General features: G+C 45.8%; 1 protein-coding gene across 1 annotated transcript in view; it reads left to right on the top strand.

Moving 5' to 3' along the window:
* Positions 1 to 24,824, top strand: part of PIEZO1 (piezo type mechanosensitive ion channel component 1) — a 190,125-nt gene that overhangs the window by 103,859 nt on the left and 61,442 nt on the right. Inside the window, 8 exon segments of the mRNA XM_018566479.1 lie at positions 821 to 1,001; positions 2,508 to 2,639; positions 2,734 to 2,824; positions 6,588 to 6,631; positions 8,573 to 8,700; positions 9,836 to 10,105; positions 12,611 to 12,693; positions 13,063 to 13,157. Of these exon segments, the coding sequence (XP_018421981.1) occupies positions 821 to 1,001; positions 2,508 to 2,639; positions 2,734 to 2,824; positions 6,588 to 6,631; positions 8,573 to 8,700; positions 9,836 to 10,105; positions 12,611 to 12,693; positions 13,063 to 13,157 (1,024 nt within the window).

Raw genomic sequence — 24,824 nt, forward strand, 5'->3', positions numbered from 1 at the left:
ATTATCCAATAGTGGTGTAAATATGGAGAATGTGAATATTGGGTTGGCAGCTTCTACAGACCATAAGTATTCCACGGTCACCTTGGGTTGTGATAGGGATGAGTGAATCTAGAATTAAAGCATCCTGTCATCGTATTTTAGTCCAGATACAAGTTTATTCCAATGACAAACTGGTTGGAAAGCCAGTGCATTTCGGTGGCTATAACTCTACCTCCTTCATCAGGGAGACCCAATATCAGCAGAGAATACTCTTTATGCATTAGATGAAAATTATGGTTAAGATGACAGGAAAGAGTTTGAACCTCTCTTTTTCTCACCGTCTTATTTTTCTGACGGATTTGCTCAAAACACGAGCGGACCAGCCACCATAGGACCATCGCACTACATCCCCATTATATACATAATGCATATGCATACAATCCAATTCCGAACACATGCTGCATTTGGAATTGGCTGCCTGGTGCCATACACCAGTATGTATGTGGAAGTAATCAGTTTAGTATTATTCACAAAGACAATGATTTTTTACATTGATTTTATGGCCTTTTGGATTACTGCTTTTTAATATTTTTTGTGTAATCTATCGATGTAGCACCTGAAAAGTCCTAATGCCCATTTGTTTTTGTTTTCATGTTTATAATAAGGATGTGCTGCGATTCACGTATATGATGGCTGGTTCGTTTGTGAATAATGTATTGTCTTGGCTTAGATAAGGTCACTTGTATCATGTATTAGTCTTTTATGCTCCTCTTCAGAAATCTTCTGTAACTGTATGTGTATGAATATACATGTGTCTCTAAACACAGGCTTTTTATTGCAGACTATTTGGCCTGCATGACATTGTTAATTACGGCAACTGCACGGGTAGCTTTGATGAGCTCATTCTGAACCAGAGCCATGACTGGCCAGTTTATGTGAACCCGGGAATTTTGCTGCTGCTCTACTACTCGGTCATCTCCTTGTTGAAGCTGAAGAAGCTGAAGAAGCCCAGCAGTGTAAGGGTGAGTGTTAACCATTGGACATGATCAGCTGGGGAGGGATTTTTCTTTTAATACTACAGTAGTGATGCTTCCCCTAAAAACCACCTTTTAGCTGATCCATTTCTAGAAGCGTTAAAGCTAAATCCCAGGCAAACCTCTAGACCAGCGGTTCTCAACCTGTGTAACCTCAGGACCCACATTTGTCCTTGGTAACTAAGTCACGACCCAAGTCGCACCGCACTGGAATGCACGGCATTGCAGTACCAGGCGTTCGGGTGTAGGCGATCGGACTGTGGGTGGGAGGGGCGTTTGGGGTGTCATTCAAATTAATGGCAACGCACCTTCCACATAGAATGCGCAGTAGGTGCGATTGCATGGTACAGTGCATTAATCGCATGGGAATGTGTACTAGTGTGAACGGACCCTCAAAAACACTGATGGACGCACACAACCCCACACACCGACGCGCGCGCACACACACACACACCCAAAAAAAATTATAATTAATTTTTTTTCTTTTTTTTAAGATCCACCCAGTCTCCCTACCTTATGGGAACTGGAGTGGAGCCTCAACCTGGGGTCCAGTTTGGACTTCTGTGCATTGTTTGGACAGCTCCCTTGCACACACCCTCTAGAGGTGCCGGGAGCCAGAATGTCATGTCACTCCAGTCCAGGCACCCCTACAGGGCACACGGGGGAGCTGTAAGCAATGCACGTATGGATGGAGCTCCCTTGGGGCCAAACTTCCAGCCCACCCCACCTCAAGCTGACACGCAGCGCCGGGCAGCATATTTTGAATGTTTCTCTCTATAGGTCTCTATAGGTTGAACTCGATGGGCTTGTGTCTCTTTTCTGACTGACTATGTAACTATGATTGGTTGCTCGACGTGAGAACGGACGGTGCTGCGCCGGGAGGAGGCTAAGGAGTCTCGTACCTAGAAAAGTGGAAGGCATGTGACGACCCACTGAACATGGGGGTCGCGACCCACTTTTGGGTCACGACCCACCAGTTGAGAACCAAGGCTCTAGATACACAGATAAAATACAAATAAAAGAGCTACTCTATGTGCAGAAGGATTTGCCTTTCTGTCCAATAAATCCTGCAGTTTACACTGTCCTGCCAGACAGCACAACCAGGAGGATGGTATCACTTTTACTGTCGCAGTAAAGGAATACAGTGATGTCTTCAACCCACCTTAGCTTGCTAATTGGACAGTGGGGGGGACAACAACAAACTGATAAGTTCATGTCTCTCTCTGATGCTAAAACCAAATTCATGTATTTACAGTGGGTAAATGTAAAATATAATTTTAATTTGCAAAATGGTTTTGCTGCGGCGCGTCTGTTTACTGTTCATGAGAGGGATTTTTTAATTGTCATTGCAGTTATAACAAAAACCCATATTGTCAAAATTACATACAATGCCATGCCTCGGGTGTGCTCATTTTACTATTGTGGCCTGCACAGGGCATAGCCGTGTTTTTTCATCTAATGTTCTGATTCTTAATCCTTGCTGGTATTCTATAGACTGTTTCTCAGAAGCAGGAAAATGTCCAGGTTGAAGCTTGTGACACTAAAGCGCCTTTGAAGGAGGACCTGGAAATGGCAAAGGTGGAATCATGGCCAAAAGAAAGGAACCGCTTTGGGGAGGAGACTAAGGTGAGTTTCAGTTTTTGCTGTAAACCCAAATACTTTATATTAAGAGGTTTTTCTTTTCCATGTTGATGTCCTCTCCACCCTCTTTATTCTACAGCCCATGTTGCCAAGTGACAGTGAAGCATGGGGAGAAGATCAGCAGGATTTTACCGTTCATGTTATCCAGCCACCTTTTACTACATACCCTGGTATAATGCTTTCAATAAATACATAGGGATATATAAAACTTGTGATTACCTGTAGTGTGTGAATGATCAAGTGCCTTTTTGAATAAGCTCTACATTACAATAAAATGGGATTACAATTGAGACAAATACAGATTGTTTGTTGGTGGCAACAAGCTATCTATTTGGCAGATTCACACCATTTTCCGGAGCAGATCTGGTCCAGAAAATGGTGTGAACCTGCCCGCAGTTCCAGTGCTTTCCAGACCAGACAAAATGAGACAAGCAGTATTTGTCTGGTCTGGTCCGGAACGGACTGCGCTGGTGTGAACAGAGGCCAGAAATAGCATAGGGAAAGATTAGGATGCATTTTGGTTCCGGAAACAATCTGGTGTGGAGATGATCTGGATTTGGTGTGAATAGGCCGGCCTTGCACACGTGGGATAACGTTTTCATTAGGATCGGAAGGCACAACAAATTTGTCAAAGTTCTAACTTTTTCCCGCATTACTACAAATGTGTACATGTTCTTGTCTGTGTTGCTGTTAGGCCCCGTTCACACTGAGCAGTGTATCGTGCGATTTCCGCTGCAAAATCGATTTATGTAGCTTGTCCAATGCATTCCAATGGAGCTTTTCACATCTCAAAGCTCAATGTCGCCTGTAGCTCGTCGTTTGTACATGACCCTTTTTTCGACGGATGTCGCGATTCGGCCCCAATAGACTCAATGGTGTCGCGCGAAATCGCGCACTACCGGCGATATTGCGTAACTTGGTCGCGCGATAGAAGGGTTACTTTTGCACTGCAAAATGTAAGGAAAGAATGATGTCACTTCAAGATCGCTGTTGATTGATTACAGCCCAATGTAGCAGTGACGAAGTCTTGCCCAAAAAAACGCGCTATATAGCACGATAAAATGTGCACTGTCGCTCAATATCGCGCAATGTAGCTCAAAGCCGTTCAGCACGAAATTTTGTGGAAAAACGCGCAATACCCATGTCGCTCAGTGTGAATGGGGCCTTAGAGAGATTTCCCATTGTTTCCAGTTTTTACTGTAAGAGAGGAGAAATCTCCCCAATAGGGGCACAGATGGCAATACAACCTTAGGATCTCTTACCCGCTCTGTCCAAAACTAAATAAGAAGGATTGTGCTTAGTTCAAATTGTTGACTGTTGTCAATCACTCCCTAAACATGGGGCTGAATACAGTGTAATGAGCAGAATGACTCAGTCACACAAATGCCTAACTTCAGGTTCTGCTAAGCAGAGCATTCTGGGAATTGTCTACAGCTGCTGAACAGCCATTGGTTGTCGGCTAGTTTCTGTACAAGAATGTCCCAAAGGGGTCCTCTTTTGTGGCATTTCACAAATGATGTCCAGCATGAGGCTTAACTCGCTCAGCAAGTCTGTTGTGTTCCAAGAGGAGGATCTGGAATAGTAGTTCAAAGAGAAATATTAACTACTAATTGAAACCTTGTTTACTTGCCTTTTATCAGTCACCACAGTGGGGCTATTCTTTTACATTTGGCATCCAGACTCCCAGTGTGCACCTGTGTCCTATAAATAACTCGTAGGGCCACCTCAACGTGGATTCCCGAGAGGACAGAGAAGTTTTTTTTTATCATTTAAAGGGGGTGGAGGAGAGGATGCTAAACATCAAAAACAAATGTCTTCTTACTGTAAAACTGTTGAAAAGAGAAATGGGCAATATATACCACTTCCTTTATGTTCTACATCATCAGTCATTTTTTATAGGGTGATGATGGCATGATACTTTTTCTCACGATGTTCTGTACTGTGTTCTGTATACCGGAACCAAGTGCATATGGTACATGTTGAGTGATGCTTGTCTGGTATAAAAGGAAACTTGTGCCTGTTCACACGACGTCCGTTTTGTGTGCTGACCTGATCCGTACGCTCCTGCACGCAAAATGCATCCCAATGTATCCCTATGTGTTTAATGGGCTACAGTTCTCACGTGCGCAGTCCGTTCAGGTTACGCCAGAAAAATACTGCATGTCACATTTTGCACGGTCAGGAAACGCAAACGCGTCAAAAACGCACTGCAGCTAACATACTAACAGTTCCACTCCAGTTTTTTTACTGGAACGCATGAAAAACGCACTGCATCCGTAGCACCGGGTCTGCAGATCGGGACCTGAAACTCATGTGAACAGGCCCTTACTCATCTCATTTTTTTGTGAAAGTGATCAGAAACCTGTACGGAGAGAAATACAGGGACTGTTACTGATGACCTCCTGAAACGTCCAGTAGCCTTTTAGTCCTGTTGGTCCAATGGCTAACCATGAACAAGCATGCAGATCAGAAAAGTTAGAAATTCTCATCTACATCCGTGTTCCTGGGTCAGTGACTCAAATATGGAGGCAAGAGGGTAATTTTAGAAGGAAAGTTCTAAGATGGCTGCCCTCAGGTTTCTGTAAAGCACAATCCCTAAGGAAGCAGAACCTGCATATGTATTGCACAGCTTTCTTCCATCTACATATACTGTATATAAATATAAACTGCACTGAATAACAATTTTAAGACATTGGCATACATTGTTAAGGCTATTTATTGTGATACATATGTTAGCCATATGCTGATCTGCAGCTGCTGCACGTATCTGGCACTTCCAAGTGTGTTGAATACCTGCTTGCTTGCCGCACCCTGTACTTCATCCCACTGACTCCTACATCCTGTAGTAACATTATGTGGAAGTGTCGCGTTGAATACCTGCAGCAGCTAGCTAATGGTATGCAATGGAGTTTTAATACACAGGCTGCTGTTCCTTTTTTACAAGCTTGGCTTAGTTGAATTTGCTCCCACACTGACAGGGTAACTTTATTGATACTGATGGTAAGTAAGGAAGGGCATGAAAGTTGAACCTGTTGCTTTTCCTATACAGATCAAAGTATTGGGTTTACTTTAAAGAAGAACTCAGGGCAATAAAAATCTTACCCTTGCAGTGGTGCTACCCCCCACACTGCAAGAGTTAGGTGCTCACTTTGGTCCAGGGGCTGGAATAAAGCAGAATTACTTACCTGATCCTGGATCCCTCCAGACTGCTAGACCGGTCGCCTCAGCCTCTTCTCCCCTTCGCTCCAGTGGTCTAAGGACCGTTGACATCATCACTTCTTGTGCAGGTCCATTGACCTGGTGTTGAGGGACATTCCATAGCCAGAGTGGAGGGAGAGAGGTGAGCACTGACCACTGCAGGTGATGGGATCAGGTATGTGAAACTATTTTATTTGAGCCCCCTAGACAAAACGAGCATTTAACCTCTGCAGCGCAGGGGTAGCCTCACTGCAAAAGTATGTTGTTTTTTATTTGCACGGAGCTCTTCTTTCATGCCCTTTCCCCAAAGGCACCTTCATCGCCCCCTTGCTGCTCCGTTTAGGTGCTGGCAGTGATAAGAGAAAGACCTGTAGAAGCCTAATGCAGTTTGGAGCCAGCACAGGGCTAAGGATCCCCATGTAACAGAGCTTGGCTAAGGACCAGTGCTGTCATGCAGGAGGAAGGGATGGGTAAACTCTCCCCCATACGCAGAACTATGGGTATATTTTGTCGCTGCCAGCGGATTAACAGATTAGTGGGGTAGCAGGGAAAAAGTGAGTTTGGGCTGCTTGGGACAAGGGGGGGCATTAAAGCTAACATGCTCTTAGCACAGGTTAGCTTTAAAGGCATACAGAAGTGCAATGCAGTGAAGGCCTTTTGCTGTATCCATGCAGTGAAACTAAAAAGTATAATGTTTGACCCACCTCTCTCTTTTTTTTTTTTTTTTATTTCAAGTTTGCAATGTTTGCGGACGTACCCACAAGAACACGCAGGTCCGGGTACGAACAGGACATACAAAACATTCAGTATATAAGAAAGGTAAAGAGCGGCACATATATATAAGGAACAACCTTCCATATCCCATTAATCCCATCCGGGTACATTGTGGTGTGAATGATTCGTGAGGAGCTCCAACAGGCGGGTAGTGAAGGTTCTCCATTGAGGCAAGTCCAGGTGATCCCTCAGTTGGAACCCCGACCGGCTGTACAGCAGTCGGGATAGCCTGGGGCACGCGCGCTCAACTATATTGCTACCTTGCCTGTTGTTATTCCCAGATGGTCCTCTAGGTACAGGTGTGGCATAGGCCTGTATCAATTTATCCAGGGGGAGGGTGTGGCCCCTGTCGACCCATCGCTGGCAGCCGCCCGGCGACGTCGGTCGACCTTCATGGGTCCCACCCATCCGGAATTGGTAACTTGCCCTATCAGGGGTAGGATTATTACCAGCTATCGATAGGGATAACGCCAAGGTTGGCCTTAGGAAGGTAAGGGTAGGGGGTAACAGTACTGACAAGGTGGGGGGGGGGAGGCCAAAGGAAGGAATGCAACCTGCCACCAATGGTTTTACCATGTGCTGGTGGCAGGTTGCCTTGATCTGGTCAGTGGTTTTTGTGACTGAATGCTGATTGAAAGTGGTTGAAATTGGCTGAAAATTGCAGTGCATGTGGCTAGAATGAAGGTGCCTGCAAGACATAAGAGGATGTTGTCTTCATCTTGCCATTTGTAATTGGAGTGGGAAATGCTTGTATGTCTGCTGGCTTCCCCCTCCTGTCTTTTTAAAAAAAAAAAAATTCTTTATTTCAAGTTTCCAAAGTTTAGGGGTGTACCTATATGGACACGCAGGTCCGGGTACGAACAGGACATATAAAACATTCAGTATATGACAAAGGTAAAGAGCGGCACATATATATAAGAAACAACCTTCCATATCCCATTAATCCCATCCGGGTAGATTGTGGCGTGAATGAGTTGTGAGGAGTTCCAATAGGCGGGTAGTGAAGTCCCTCCATTGAGGCAAGTCCAGGTGATCCCTCAATTGGAACCCTGACCGGCTATACAGCGGCCGGGATACCCTGGGGCATCCGCGCTCAACTATATTGCTACCTTGCCTGTGGTCGATTCCAGATGGTCCTCTAGGTACATGTGTGGTATAGGCCTGTATCAATTATCCAGGGGGAAGGTGTGACCCCCGTCGACCCAACGCTGGCGGCCGCCCGGCGACGTCAGTCGACCTTCAGGGGTCCCACCCACCCGGAATTGGTAGCTTGCCCCAACAGGGGTAGGATTATTACCAGCTATCGATAGGGATAACGTCAAGGTTGGCCTAAGGAAGGTAAGGGTAGGGGGTAACAGTACTGACAAGGTGGGAGGGGAGCACACGACCGGGGGATAGGGGTAGGAAGGGGAAGATCTCAGTGTGTCATCGCTGGATTTCAGGACTCCATAATCTCTCGATATTCTGCAGAGGTGGTATAAACTATCCAATAGTGCCAGGTGGTCGAGAATCTGGAAGAGGTGCCCTTGATGGTGCGGGTGAGGTCCTCCATGAGCCTGATGTCGTTAACTTTGGCGAACCAGAGTTGGACCGAGGGGGGAGTCTCCTGTTTCCAAAGTAATGGTATGCATGCTCGGGCAGCATTCAGTAAGTGGATCAAAACCGATCGGGAGTAACTCTTAGGCGGGAAGTGGTTGTGGTGGAGGAGGAAGAATGCCGCTTCATGGGGGACGTCGTGGTCTGTGAATTTTTTGGTTATCGCTCGGACCCGGGACCAGAACGGGGTCACTCTGGGGCAGGACCAGAAGATGTGGAGCATGTCCGCCGGAGAAGAGCCACAGCGCCAGCACGTGTCAGGTACATCTTGGTACATCTTGTGGAGCTTATGAGGGGTTCTATACCATTGCGTGAGGATTTTGAATCCCAATTCTTGGTATTTGTTGCAGATGGATGACTTCAGGGAGTATCGTAACAAACGGACTCTGTCCTCCTGTGGGAGCTGGATCCCCAACTCCCTTTCCCATTGGTCAATGAAATATAGTGGTGGTTCTAGGTCCTTGGTGAGGGCGACCTGGTAACACAGGGAGAGCGTTTTAGCTATCGGTCCAGAGTCTATGCATGTTTGTTCGAAGGTTGAGAGGTTCCGTGCGTAGGTAGATGGGACTGGGAGGGAGGACAGGTAGTGCGTCAGTTGTAAACATCTCCAGGATCCTAAGTTTCTCAGGTCAGGGTCGGTCGAGGAGGGGCCTAGTGCCTGCCAGTTTTGTCCATCCAAAAAATGTAGCGCCCTGAATTTGTCCCCTGTCAGGAGGCGGCGAAACATTCCATCCTCTAGACCAGGGGAGAACCCGGGGTCGCCTATGATCGGGTGCATGGGTGAGGGTGAGACTGAAATTTGTAGCCTATCGAAAGCCCGTTGGGTCACTTGCCAGGTGGCTCCCATCGTCGGGTGAGTTCTGGTTGTTCTGGGAATAGGCCCTTTACACCATGGCAGGGCTGGTAATGGAATTTGGGTCATCGACTGTTCTAATTTGATCCATGGCTTGGTGTCACCATGACGGCACCAGTCTATCACTCGGGAGAGGTGAGACGCCACGTAGTAGATGTGAAAGTCAGGTAAAGCTAATCCACCCGATGCTTTAGGGCATCGTAGGATCGGTAGTCGGATTCTAGGGACTTTGCCGGCCCAAATAAAATTGGACACCATCGCCTGTAAGGACCGGAAATAGGCCCGTGGGATCCGTATTGGGAGGGCTTGGAAGGGATATAGGAAGCGTGGGAGGATGTTTTGTTTAATGATGTTGCAACGCCCGGTCCAGGAGAACGTAGAACGAGACCACCCTTGTAGGTCTGCCCTGACCTTTTGTAATAGTGGGGGAAAATTAAGACTGTAGGTGTCCGTGAGGTGTCGAGGCAGGTGGACCCCTAGATATTTGATTGATGTGGAAGACCACTGATATGGAAGGTTCCATGTGAGTCGTGCTAACATGGGGGGGGGGGAACCGTTAGATTGAGAGCCGTCGATTTCTGATGTTGATGTGATAGTTAGATAACTCACCGTAGCTCCGTAGTACTGCGAGTAAGTTGGGCATCGTGGTAACCGGCTCAGTTATGAAAAACAATAGGTCATCGGCAAACGCCTCTACCTTGTGGGTGGTCCCCCCCACCGTCAATCCCCTGATGTCAGGGTGAGCTCTAATGGTTCGTAGCAGGGGCTCCGGAGTCAGGATAAAAATGAAGGGCGAGAGGGGACACCCCTGCCTGGTTCGATTGGATATCGGGAAGGAGGCGGACAACATTCCGTTGACACAGACCCTAGCAGTTGGCTGGGAATATAAGGCCAAAATCCACGCGAGCATACCCGGACCCACCCCCACGTGCTCCAACGTGAGTCGAAGGAAAGACCAGTCGACCCTGTCGAAGGCCTTTTCTGCGTCCATGGATACTATCAAACTTGGGATGGATTTCGACAGGGCTGAGTATCAAGTTGAGGGCTCGGGTGGTGTTGTCCCGGGCCTCCCTGGAAGGGACGAACCCCGCATGGTCAGGGTGGATCAATTGGGGAATGTGCGGGAGCAGCCGCATGGACAAGACCTTGGCCAATAGTTTAGTATCTACGTTTAGTAAGGATATCGGGCGGTAGCTCGGGCAGACCGCGGGATCCTTGTCTGGCTTGGGAATTACTACTATGTTGGCCGACAAAGCATCTCCAGGCATGGGCGCTCCCTCTCTCACCGCGTTCCAGGCCTCTAGCATGGGGGTGTGTAATATTTCTGGAAAGGTTTTATAATATAAAAGGGTGAACCCGTCAGGGCCCGGGGCCTTACCTGTGTTAGTTTGTTTTATGGCTGCGTCAAGTTCCATGGACGATATCGGAGATTCCAGGGGTTCACGTATCTCAGGGGATAAGGTGGGCATGGTGGAAGCTTCCAGGTAGGACCGAATGCGACGTTGTCGCCTCGTCAAGGCCTGGGGATCCCGCGGACCGGGGAGATTATAGAGATTATGGTAGTAATCCCGGAAGGCTGAGACTATGTCTTCCGATAGGTGGCATATACTGCCCGAGGCTGATTTAATGACTGGGATGTATGTGCGGGAGCGTTGTTGCCTAAGGGCTTGTGCCAGGGAGCGACTGCACTGGTTGCCATACTCGTAGAAATGTCGGCGGCATTTGGCTAGTGTAGCTTTCGCGTTGTCCATGTATAGGGAGCGTAGGGAATCCTGTAGTGTGCGGAATTGGGCCAGAAGGGAGGGGTCCTGTCGTTGTTTGTGCTTGATTTCCAACGCGTGGATTTGTGTGAGGAGAGAGTGCTGCTGTCCCAACCGTTGTTTTTTGCGGCGACAGGGGTAGGGTGACAATGGGGGGGGAACACACAGACGAAGACAGGCGGGAAGGGGGGACACTGAGAGGGATCTAGCGAGTGGGGAGGACTAAACAAGACGGGAACCCTTAGGGTTAAGAAAACTAACTGTTGAACCGAGGTTCAGAGTCCTTGTGGCACAGTGGGCGCAGCAGGGACTAACTAGTGGGGAAACGAGTCTGATCAGGGCGGGTCAGAGCTCCGTGAGGCAGCAGGTAAAAGATAGTTGTGAGATTTAAGTTGGGCGTTATGTAGGATCTATCTGTCCCAGCTGTAGAGGGGACGTCCGGGCACGAGGGCAGGGCGAGGGCCCCGGACTTATCGATTGAGGGGGCTGGTGGGATAGGAATGTGGCCCCGGGGGTCCTCTGGGGTACCAGGCCTGCTACTGGGAGGAGAATCCTGATTCCTGGGATAGCGAGGCTAATGGGGCAATCATTGAAACCTGGGGCCCTATTGCTGCTATAAACAGGTAGTTACTAACCCACCTCTCTCTAACCTTACCAGCAAAGCTCTGTGTTGATTTAAATAAAACTCTTCCTGTAGTTATTTTTCTTGGTCAGTTTTTAATGGCATTTTCCACTTTCCGCCTTTCTGCTAAGTTTCCTGACTGCCAAAGCCGAGCTGTAAACAGTTTTCATGCACCAGTTCATAGTACTGGCTGCAAATCGTGTTTTGTGCATAATTCATGACCATTTGTATGAACGTTTTATGCCATAGTTGCACATAAATCTCTAACCTTTACGTGTTAGTAAAAACAGATTTCACCTTCATTTTCTCACTGTTCAAAACTGATAAACTGAATGGGGAACTGCCCAGCATTGATATGTGCACCGTTAAATCAAAACTAAACTCAAGTACAAAAGTGTAATATCGCAGCTTACCAGTCCTTACATGTGGTGGCTGCATTAGGTTTGTCTTTTTAAGGGACCGTTCACACCAGATGTAGTGCGTTCTGGCCCGATTCTGGCCAGAACTCACTGCCTCGCATTGCGGCCGGCTCACTTTTTGTGTGGGGCAGGAGGGGGCGTGGCAGGCCATTGAAGAGAATGGCACCGTAGCCACGCCCTCCGGCTTGCAGCATTTTGATCGGACCGGACCGCAGGCATAATGTACCTTGCGATCCCGTGCGGCCGGAGGGCGTGGCTACGGTGCCATTCACTTCAGTGGCCCGCCATGCCCCCTCCTGCCCCACAAAAAATTGAGCCGGCCACAATGCGAGGCAGTGCGTTCTGGACAGAATCGGGCCGGAACGCACTGCATCTGGTGTGAACGGGCCCTAAGGCCAATAACCTTTTTTAGGAAGTACAGAAAATGTCTGTTGATACTGCCAGACATGCTGTGCCCTTGTCACTTCCTGTGAGCTGAACTTGTAGCAATGTTTTCAGTTTTTCTACTTACCCCAGTACCCACATGAACATAGGCAGACATGTTTTAAGTCCACAGTCACATGAAATCTTCAGCGCCATTAGCAACCGGAGAAATCACTTGGCCCATGATATTATCACCAACCACTTCACCAGGGATGGCAGCCCTCCACAGGGAGTGCTGGACCTCCTCCACAGACCATATCAACAAAATGTTTGAAGTCCATCCTGAGTGTGTACAATGTCCTTTTCCATAGATACAATGGAGGAGTGAACGTAGTCACCCAGGAACAGGAAGTGTGTTATTCAGGATTACCAGTAATGATGTGCGGGAGGCTTGGTACAAACCAAGTTCGCCCAAGCCCATGCAAAACTTTCACTAACATGTTCCCCTCCTGAGCCACCAATTGCAGCAGGGGCATTACTTGCTCCTTTGTGATTATATAGCTGCTGGTTTAGTGCTCAGGGGGACAAGTTAATTCTGCAGGAAAATAACACTTTTAAACAGCAATGACCAGCATCCATCGTATGTGACTTTAATATTGACTTAACTATCACTTTATTCAGTAAAGTGAAGTGAGCCAGGGAGGGAGAAGCTTGAGGCTTCAGCCCTGTCCTCCGTTCCTAGTAACTAAAGGAAAAATGCATTAGTTGCTTCAACCAAGAGACACTGCTGATGATCCCATTTGATAATGTTTTCTTCTGACAGGTAATAAACTCAAGGCCCTGAGAGACCTATCACCAGTTCTGCTGGTTAACGTTATTCTCAGCCAGAGCTACATTTGTGCACTTATCGCCATGATGGTAAGTAATTCATAACTTGAAAATTATTTTTTTGTAAAAACATTTAGTAAATTCAGTTACAAGTTTTTTTTTTATTATTGTGCATATCTTACTTGTGTGACCATGAGAGGTAATCGGAGTGGATATAATAAAGGGATTTATGAGTATCAGTAAACATAACTGTGAATAGCTGCGTGGATACGGTCTGACCTGCACATTGTACAGCACGGGCAAGTCTTGCTTCATAAACTCTACACATGGGTCTGGTAATGTTTACGGCCTACAGGACGGCTTATGTCTTGTCACTCAAATACTTCAGTCGTTTATGCTTTAAGACAGGTTTTTGATGCTTCTTTACAAAGTTAGGGTGATTAAAGAAGAACTCCGGGAAAATCTTTTATTAAACCTTGCAGTGGGCTACACCTGCACTGCAAGTTTTCAGTGCTCGTTTTTGTCTGGATGCAAAAATAAAAAAAGTTGTACTCGCCCAATCTTTGTAAACGGCTGGCTGTTAAACTGGTCCTTCCAGCCTCTCTCCCCCCTCTGCTGCTGCAGGTCCTGTGAGTCATCACATCCAATACACTGTGTATAGGAGGATGCAGAGGGACATACCATTGCTTAGTTATTTTTCACTTAGACAAAAATGAGCACTTAACCCTTGCAGTGCAGGGGTAGCCCCACTGCAAGGGTTAAGACATGTTTGTCCCATGTTTTCCTTCTTGAAATCATTCACCCATCCTATTTCAAACACTGGTGTCACAGTTCTATGACTGATTCTCAATTATGTAGACATAGGCAACTGTGGAATCCAGATTTTTGAATGAACACACAACTATATTCTGTAGCAATGGTTTTAGTTTAGCGTTAAAAAGGAAATATAGTGCCTGGCCAACAAAAAAAGTCACCACCTGGATTTAGCTAAGCAAATAGGTCAGAGCCTTCCATTGGATAATTACTGCAGTGATTAATATGTTTCATCTGGCAACTGAGGTCATCTGCCTACCTGAATATACTGAATGACCAGGTTTTTCCATCAATGGAATTTTTCTTCCCTGATGGCACATTGGGCATATTTCAAGATGACAATTCCAGGATTCATCGGGCTTAGATTGTGAAAGAGTGCTTCACGGAGCATGAGACATCATTTTCACACATGGATTGGCCGCCACGGAGTCCAGACCTTAACCCCATTGAGAATCCTTGGACTTTACACAGTGGTCCGACTCTCCCATCATCACTACAAGATCTTGGTGAAAAATGAATGCAACTCTGTTGGAAATAAATGTTGTAACATTGTATAAGCTTATCGAAACAATGTCACGGCGAATGCATGCCATAAATCAAAGCTTAAGGCCATCCAACGGAATATTAGAGTGTGCGACTTCTTTTTTTTTTGGCTAGGTGGTGTATACTGAATTTTTTGTGAGTTCTATTTGAATTTGATATTGCAGTATTTAACTTGAAAGTAATTTTTAATGTACGGTTCACAATTGTTCATGATGGCTCTCCCAATAAATAATAAATATAGAAATATGTAGAGTGGCCCCAGAGCAGCCTTTCTCAACCTTTTTACAGTCACAACCCCCTTTGCAAAAGCTCGACTCACCGCAGTCTAACACATAAAAAACATAAATGTTGAAAAATGATGGGTGACTAATCCAAAATCCATACCAGACTCTAATCCGAGTTAGGGTTCAGGAAGGGATTTTAAGGGGGGACCCCATGCAACAAAATAGGTAGAGATCTCCCCTTCAAATTATGAGCCCCTTTCACATCAGGGTCCTCTTTTACATTAGAAGCTTCCTTCTTTAACATCAAAGTCCCCCCTTCCCATACTGGGAGCCCTCATCACATCAGAAGCCCCACTTTACATCAGAGCTCCCTCCTTTCACATCAGATTCCAACTTCATATTACAAGCCCTCCTTCAGATCAGGAAACCTCTTCATGTCAAAAACCCGCACTTCAAATCAGGATCCCCCCCCCCCCCCCTTTTTATTTAGCCAAAGTTTTATCACAAGTTCTTAGAACAAAGAAACCAGAATGAAGCAGTAAATGCAGTGTAAACAGAGTCACTGAATTGATTATACATACAGTCTAAGTATCATGTGTACGATATAGAGGACCTGAACATGGTCGTATGCTGGTGCCAATTTTAACAATAATGCACTTTTTGAGGTATAATATACTGCAAGGAGACATGGGAAAAGAAACATATCAAGAAATCTATAGAAAAGAAGTTAACCCTGAGTAGGAAAAGGATCTAAAGGTAAAGGGAAAAGCATCAGACCAAGGAGAAAGAAACCTAGTACAATGCAAAAAGAGAGAGAGAAGCAGAGAGAAAGAGAGAGGACAAGGAATAGACTAAGAAAATGAAAACAGAAAAACGTAGCCACTTACAGTTAAAGCGATAAAACCGGCCGCTCACACGATGTGAGTAAAGCTTCTGCACTTCCTGATTGTGCGCGGTACCGTGAAGTATAGCCCCGCCCCGACGCGTTTCGTCATCCAAGGACGTCTTCAGGGGGATCGCAGGTCTCTGAAGTTATTAGAGAAGCACAAAATCACCCAACCAGGCCAGATTTTTCCATGAAGTTCCCTCTGATGTTTGCCTTTTGCTCCATGTTCATTATCTCGTTCATAACTTCTGCCCGTGTTGCCAAGGAGGGAGCCTCTGTAGATTTCCAGCACCTGGGTATAGATACTCGTGCAGCAATTAGACAAAATGTAGCATGTCTTTTTTTTTTTTTTTTATGCTTTTGTAAAAACCCTGGAGAAGGGACAAAAGAGCAATTTCAGGGGTAAACTGGAGTGATGTGCATTGTGCAGCAGAATAGATCTCCTCGACTTTCAATCAGAAGGGTCGTATGGTATTACAACTCCACCAAGTGTGAAGGTATGTACCCATTACCTTCTATGGGGAAGATACGGTGAAGCGTATCTGGTCACCTATACCACCTTAAAAGAATTTTGCCTCTATTTCCACTCACCTTCAAGAGTCCTCTCCCATGACCCAGATCCCTCTCCCAAGCAAGCATAAAGGACGAGCAAATATCACTTCATGACTTTGCAAGGGAGTTTTCGCTTAGCTTAGATCTGCTGACTGAAATCATTCAACCATGTTAAGGCAAAAACGTTTACATTTTCCTTGCACATGATTGGACATTGTTTGCAAAATAAATTTTCACCAAATTAACAAAGCATAGCATGGAAAACGGGCAGGAAAACGGGCCTGTATATGTAATGAGCAAATATGGCTCATTACATATATAGGCAAGAACTATACACAGAAACAATGCTGTTAAAACATTAATTGGATTAAGTTGATCTTGCATGTATACTGTATCTAGAAAAACACTGAAAAAAACTTTACAGTCCCCAAGACTTTTGCAGACAGTGACACCCCTAGAACTAGTCCTTCAGTCTTTACAGCGCCCAGTCCCATATGCTCAGATAGTGCACATTTACATATCCGTGTATCTGTGGCCAAAAAAGTGAATGTACAGACAAAATTTTGTTTCAGATTTAGATTGGGAAAGGATTAATTAGAGCCCATGTTGGTTTTAACTGCTATTTGGGGCTCCGTTAGAGATTTTCCCACACTTACTGTCCCAGTGACTGGTTTTTCCAGTTTGGAAATTAGGGAAAATCTCCAACAGCAATGCGGACATAAAGTTTCTTTTTTTTATGATTTCAGAAGGGAAAGTTTTTTGCTTTTGTGTATCTCCTTTGAAGATTTTCCCTCCCTTCCTGTCTGTTGAGCACATTGTTACCGTCCCAGTAATTGAGAGAAAATCTCTCTAACAGAGCCTCAGAAACCAGTAAAAACATGACGGAGGTCCTAATCCTTCCCCACTCTATTCCAAACTTAAAAAGAAAAAAAGTTTGGGCTGGACTTCTACTTTAAGTCTTTTATTATGCCAAAAGAAATGAAGGAAGGAAATAGTCTAATTAGATTTTCCTTTATAAATCTGTGGGGAAGTGCTACATGACGACAGCATCTCCACAGCATTTCACTTCTAGGTATTTGTCAGATAATGATTGCAAATTTCCCAGACAAAGTCCAAATGGCACTGCAAGTACAGAAGAACACTTCACATGGGCTTTGTCATGGAAATTATACTGTAATATTTGGGAGGGAAAGGCCATTTACTTACACTGATGTTTTTGGCAGCTTTGGTACAGAGCTTGCCTTTTGTTGACACCTGTCTGTTGGAAACAGTGGGCTCCAAGGCAAAATATATTATACTTCGAAATAAATCCCAGCCATTCTCTTTTTCTTTCCTCCTTTTTATCTCCCTGCTTTTGTGCTTTCTCTCTCTTCTTCTCCTTTTCTCTTGCTCTCTCTTGCCCTCTACTTTCCTCCCTCTCGCTCTCTCCTTCCCTCGCTCTCTCCTTCCCTCGCTCTCTCCTTCCCTCGCTCTCTCCTTCCCTCGCTTTCTCCTTCCCTCCTTCTCTCCTTCCCTCCCTCTCTCCTTCCCTCCCTCTCTCCTTCCCTCCCTCTCTCCTTTCCTCCCTCCCTCTCTCCTTTCCTCCCTCCCTTTCTCCTTTCCTCCCTCCCTCTCTCCTTTCCTTCCCTCCCTCTCTCCTTTCCTTCCCTCCCTCATCAATGTTAGGGCAGAACGGGGGAGGGGCAAGACTGGTAGAAGACAACAGAAGGGTAACAGTGCCGTGTCAGATTCCTCGCATCACCTTTCATCATCTCGTGGAGTCACGAGGCGGCCCAACGCAGTACTGATGGGGGGGTCATAATAATCTGGCTACTTATATATATATACACACACACACACGTATGTAGAGTAAACTAGTGGAGTATGTTAAAATGAAAGCTTCCTCCTCTGCAGTGCATGAGTAGGCACAGATTGATTTTATGAGCATGAGAAAATGTAAACCAAATTCCAGGTCACCAGATCATAGCCTGAAGAGGTTCTGGACCAATGCCCAGGATCGCATTATCCACTATCTTTATCAGAACACCATCTGATGGAACCACACTGTTACTTTTTTTCTATCAAGCTATAGGCAGTTGTAGAATTTGAATTCTACACATTTGTACTAATGTACTCCTGTGAGCCAAAGTAGGCATATAGTGGGCCACTGTGCGCTGCAGCCGGGAAAGATCCTGACGAAATATCGTCGGGATCCACCCAACTGCCTGATTGACAGTTGGTTCTTCCTCTCTAGAGCCTGAACCTACTGGGCCCGCCCCCTCCCTTGCCTGTCTATTTAATGAGCGCTGGAGGAACAGAGATGGGAGGGGTGATTCCCTACAAGTGTCAGTGACTGAACGGTGCAATCAGTGGTTCATGCTTACTCCGCTCTATTTATATAGAGTCAGCATGTGTCAGTGCAAAGTATTGGGAAGAGTATATTTTTACTCTTCCGATACTTCCTTTATTGTATGTCTGTGCAACATACGAAAATCCAATCAGTACATCTCTGCAATAATTGCATATTTTATCATTTTCTGTCTCTTTATAAATGCTGCAAGTACAGAAAAATACCTGTCTTCCCTAACAGACATCCAGTGAGCTCCCAACTTTCTGTAGTGAGCTGACAATGTTGCCCCTGCTACACTGAAATTCTAGACAATGTTGTCAGCTGTGCCAGAGTTCTCCCCTGCTGGATTACAGTACACCCTCCTATGTTATAGAGATGAGGAAAGGGAGACTTGTTCTGTAGTCCAGAAGGTAGGGCTGACAACACTGTTTAGAATTTCAGTGCATCAAAGTTGTCAGAAGCTCAATGGATTTCTGGCAGGATCAACAGGTATTTTTCTGTACTTGGAGCGTTTTTTAAAAAGTCAAACCATGGGGAAATGTGCATGTGCTGCAAGAGATGCACTGAGTTTTTTTCAGACCTGCATTTTAACCCCGTACAGTGACCAGAATACAATATTTTTTCACAATGTTTGTGGTGTTACCCCATAATCTGTTCTGATATTATAGGAGATGATTTATTCTAATAGTCTTGGTGAATACTGGAGTACTGAGCTCACAAAGTCGCTTTGTATAAATGTTTACTTTTCACAAGTCTTTCTACACACTTCAGCATGACTTGTGTATTATAACCTTCTGTATTGTTACATCTTCACTTTAGCCGGTGTCTGCTCTGTACTTCTAACAGACAAGTGTTAACATTATGAGTGTTTAACTCTCTGCCAACATTTCGCAGATGCTTGTCCCAATATCCACTCCGTTTTCTAAAAGGGGTTTAAAGTGTCCGCCCCGCCATCATTTTGGACATTTAAAGGGATACTATACTGTCTTTTCTGTTTGAGTTACTATTGGAAAGTCAATCTGAATGTAATCCACAATGGCTCAATGACTCCATGTTTTCACCTGCATTGTACTTCAAATCAAGATTTGTGGGTTGTCCTTGTAGTGCTCCGGTTCTTTCTTCCTAATGGGGATAAGCTTCTGGCTTTTCTTTGACTTCCCTTGCTGCGTGCCAGTGATTCACATTAGATTGCAGTCCTTGTATCCATCACACTCCTGACTGCTTCTCCGTACAGATTTAGGTGGGTGCCACTGAAGTCGACAGATGTCAGCCGTCTCATTGCATGAATAAGAATATGGACAGCGGCACCCCAAATGCAAGTCAAATACGTCTATTTATTGACGTACATACAGCAGTTTTACACGCAGGGCAAAGTTTCAGGGTCGTGCATGAACCCTTTAATCAGGCACTTGTTCTGTCTGATGAAGGGGTTCCTGCGAGACCCCGAAACGTTGCACTGAGTGTAAAATTGCTGCATGTACGTCAATAAATAGAGGTATTTGACTTGCATTTGGAGTGCCGGTGTCCATATTCTTATTCATTGATTCACATTAGGCCCCTGCTGATCGTAGTAGTGTGTAACGGATCTTGCGATGTAGGAAAAAACTGAACTAACCAGACCCATGTTAGGTCTATGGGCAGTCTCATGTAAGCGGACATGCATCAGTTTACATCCAGTTACCTCCGATCCATAATGTTCAGGTCTGGCAAAATGGAACTTTGTTCAGTTTTTCTTTTTTCAGACCTTGGCAAACTCGAAGGTAAGTGAACCTAATGGATGCAGGTCTGATTACATCCGCTGGCCCATAGAATAACATTGAGCTTCTATTCAGATCTGCCTCCAAATATGACAGGTGGACCTGATCAAACGCCATGTGAAAGGGGCCTTGCTGGAGTAAGGGACACAAGGGCAGCTAATCACATCTGATGATCAGTCTGAAATGTATTGAAATGCCCAATGCGTTTCAGTACATAGGATCCCCTTCCTCAGGGCTGTCTGAACACAGTGCTGCTAGTGACCTAGTTGCAAAAAGCAGTGTACTTTACCAGCAGCTCTTTGCAATTATAGCCCTGAGGAAGGTGCATTATATTACATGAAGGAGCAAATCACCTAAACACAGGTACATATTGGTATTTGTGTGTAGTTCCATTTAGGCTCCTGGAGCTTCAGCACCTGGGATACTCCATATGTGATGATTTTCTCCAAGTGAAAGCACTGCCAATCCCTATCCTGCTCTGGGCTCCTCTCTTCATAGACAGGTGTGCAATGCAGGGATGGATAAGCTGCAATAGAAAGCTGGTATTTATATTAGAGGTGTCTTGGGGGCACCAGTAAGGACTCGTAGGTGTGCTGCTGCTGGGCGTGTGTTCATAGGTAAACTGTGGGCCTGCTACAGTGGATGTCAAAGATCTGACTGTGTTGTCTGGTAGGTGTGGCTGGGTCACAAGACTGGCTGCACAGAATTGGTAATCCTATGAGGAATCAGTTCCCATATATGTATTTTACTTAAGTATTTAGTTACTTGACTGGAGTTCAGCTTTAGCCCTCATTCACACTAGAAAAGGTCAGCGCGTACTGCGTGCACAGCCATATGGGGCAGCTCCCGGGAAGGACAGGTGCTGCGTGTGATTAGTGGGCAGCCCCTGTCCTTCTCTATGGGAGTACGCGGCCGTATGCCACCCTACGCTCACCCGCCCTGCATGTCCATGCTGGTGTCCGTACTCATACGCTAACAGGATGGATCCTGTCTGCGTCTGAGCCAGGAAACGCGCACCTGTAGGGACCTGCACTTGGGGTGAGCGCACGGCCGCGTACTCCCATAGAGAAGGACGGGGGCTGCGTACTAATTATTATTATTATACAGGATTTATATAGCGCCAACAGTGTGCGCAGCGCTTTACATTATAAGGAAGACATTACAATCACAATACAAATCAAGACAAGATGGTAAGGAGGGCCCACAATCTAAAAGGGAGGGGGAGGTGATACATAAGGAGGGAGCTGTGTGGGGATGAATTGTTTGCGAACGTGATGATTGAGCGGTTAGGTTGAGATGGGATAAGCTTCCCTGAAGAGATGAGTCCTTAGGGAATGCCTAAAGGCAGTCAAGGTGGGCGACAGACGGACAGGTTGGGGTAAAAAATTCCAGAGGATGGGAGAGACTCCCAGAGAAGTCCTGGAGGCGTGCATGGAAGGAGTTGACAAGGGAGCTGGAAAGCAGGAGGTCTTGGTATTAGCGGTGCCAACGGTTAGGGTGATACTTTGAGATATAGCCGGGGGCAGAGTTGTGGACGGCTTTGTAAGTGATTGTTAATATTTTGAATTTTATCCTTTGGGCGAGTGGAAGCCAGTGGAGGGATTGACAGAGGGGGGTTGCAGACACTGAGCGGTTGGTTAGGTGAATGAGTCTGGCAGCTGCATTCATGATTGACTGAAGGGGGGATTGCCTGTGTAGTGGAAGGCCAATGAGGAGGGAGTTGCAATAGTCAAGACGAGAGATAACAAGCGAGTGGATGAGTCATTATGCGGTTTCTTTTGTGAGGAAGGGGCGTATTTTGGAGATGTTACGAAGGTGAAGGCGGCAGGATTTGGATAGTGATTGGATGTGGGGAAGAAAGGTGAGGTCCGAGTCAAGGATGACACCAAGGACCTTGGTGGGGTGGATAGTTGTGTTAACAATCTCAAAGGAAAAGTTTGGGGAAGGTGCACGGGCAGGAGGAAATATCATGAGCTCAGTTTTTAAAAGATTGAGTTTTAAGAAGTGTTGCGGGATCCAGACTGATATTCAGACTAATCAAAGGCAGCACCTGTCCTTCCCAGGAGCTCAGCGATATGGCCGTGCACGCAGCTGTATGTGCCGGCCTTTACTAGTGTGAATGAGGGCTTAGAGTTACCATGTGCTTTGCCCATGCATGGTGAATGAACAGTTTCACGTTGATGCTGGCCTTTGTGGCAACTAACACCAAGGGCGTCCCTAAACTGGGTGACACCCGGAGCGGTTACCGAGTGTCACCCCGCTGACTCACCACTGCGCATGCATTGATGACGTCAACATGCACGCGCGGCACTCTTCTGATACCTGCCGGTGGCTACCTTGGTGATAGACGCCGGCAGAGAGAGGAGGGGACAGTCACCCGGCTGGATAAGGTATGCCGCCAGGTCCCCTCCTCTCTCTCCTGATACTGTCGGGCGTTCCGTCCATGACCGAGCGGCCGGCTCTTCAGAGGGGGGTGACACCAAAATGACAGTCATTTTGGTGTCACCCCTCCTATGGTGTCACCTGGGTGCGGGCCGCACCCCCCTTGTGACGCCACTGACTAACACTTCCCTTCACTTCCTCATTGCTCCAATCACCACCAGGAGTGCAGAGATAAACTGGCACTTCCAGGTATGGCGGAGCATGGAACGTGCTCTCATTTCCTCCCATGTGACAGTGCTGGTGCTTGCTGATTGGCCGGTCAGACACCTAATGCTGTTGCATGGGGGTGAGAACATGAATTGTACGATCTTGTATAGGGCATCCTGTCTTCGCTTCCGAACTCACCAAGGTGGTCAAGAACCATAGCAGGGAAATCTTGCCACTTGAGTCTCCAAGACGTATAAGAAGCCAGAGGTTGACTTAGCCCAGCCAGACTCCAGCTATAGCTGAAATATTGTTTCTAAATGGACCAACGCTTTAAATTCTTAATAACTTTAGTAAATCTTGTCAGACCCAAATAAAATCATTAGAACGTGCAAGCCTATAAAACTTCTAAGGTTAACATATCAAATGCCTCGAGGCATCTTAGTCCTGTTTTCATTTTTAAATGTAATTGGCCACTTAGCTGGCTTTTATAAAGGCTTTAATGGAATATAAAATGTAAATTACCATAACGGCTCTAAAAATATATTGTTTCTTGAACATTCTGCACCCGAGGGGCGATTTGTATGAGCATCACATAATTGTTTCCCCCTGCTCATTCACTGAACAGCAGCTGGTAGATCTATAGGCCAGCTTGTTTGTTTACATTTTGGCAATGTCCCCAGAAAACCAGAGGCAAGGGGAAAAGGCAGCATTGCATGCGTACATCGCGCCTCCCAGAACCCCCTGTTTTCAGAATGACAACTTTTAAAGTATAAAGAAGTACATCTTACCGCTGACCAATCAGAGAGGGTGGACCAGCCTTGACGTCATCGTTCGCTTGACAGCACTGTGGAATGTACACGGTGTAGGAGGTGTGTGTATGCAATAGACTGGACTTCACACAAGCATAGCTCTGTCATAACCTCCGCTGCATAAGAGATGTCTTTCGGAATGGGACTTTTGCACAACGGCTCCCCCAAGTGTTTAGAGATACAGTACAGTACATAATATCTTGTTTTACTATAAAAACACGGGGTTAATGTTCTTGATTAAAGGCTCTCCTTTTTGAAAAATCTAACTATGCAGTATAAGGGGACACAGTGTGTTAAAAAAAAACGCAGGGCAGAATTATAATATTGACCTTGGTCTAAAAGCTTATTAGGTCATGTGGAACATCCCCAAATCCTGGCAGAAAACTCCCACCCAGGTGATCAGGCCATCCTGGCCAAATTACGGGACACTCCAGCTATTATCAGCTTGCTCCCAGCATCCTAGGTGTGGGCACTTCTCTGATTGGAAGCTTGCATGAGCTTCTAATGGTCAGGGTGTCCTGTATCTTGTTAGGATGCTAAGAGCAAGCTTCGAATGGTCTGAGTGTCCTGGAACTTGGTCAGGGTGGACTGCACAGCAATACAAACCTGTCTAAAGGTATGTTGTGGTGCAATTTACAATAAATAGCACCGCAGTGCACCATGCATTCAATGTGCATTGCCACGCTTTGCACGTGTGGTACCACAATGCCATAGTGTGAACGAACCCTTTAAGCTCTTTCCCTATTGCTTTCATTTGCACCAGACTCTTGGCAGGCTGCCCGCCTTCAAATGTAAAGATACAACAGGTGTTTCAAAGGCCTATAGAATTTTTCTATAATCTCCTCTCGATCTCACATTAAAAGCAGCTGGAGAGGTTAGGGATGGCTTGTTTTAAAGCTCCTTTACTGCTTAGTAATAATATGTAAATAGTTTATTGTCCATAGTGTGGGCCCAGGTCTGCTTTAGGGTTGCAATAAACTTTCATTGCTATTTAAAATAATTATATGATAACTCATTCACTACCATTCATTCCTATTTTTTGTTATTGCTGAAAACATTGCAAAGACCCCTTTTTTCACTGCAACACAGTGATCTGAACAGTCTACACAGATGCGTTTGTTTCTCATTGTTGTTGACTTCACCTGCTATAAAAAAAAACATGCAATATAAATAAATTAACTGTACATTAAAAAGTGTTATGTGAATGTGTAATATAAATTTTATATATATAGATATATATAGATATATATGAGAT

The sequence above is a fragment of the Nanorana parkeri genome, unplaced genomic scaffold (genome assembly GCF_000935625.1).
Source record: "Nanorana parkeri isolate BGI_ZX_2015 unplaced genomic scaffold, ASM93562v1 scaffold952, whole genome shotgun sequence".
Classification (NCBI taxonomy): domain Eukaryota; kingdom Metazoa; phylum Chordata; class Amphibia; order Anura; family Dicroglossidae; genus Nanorana; species Nanorana parkeri.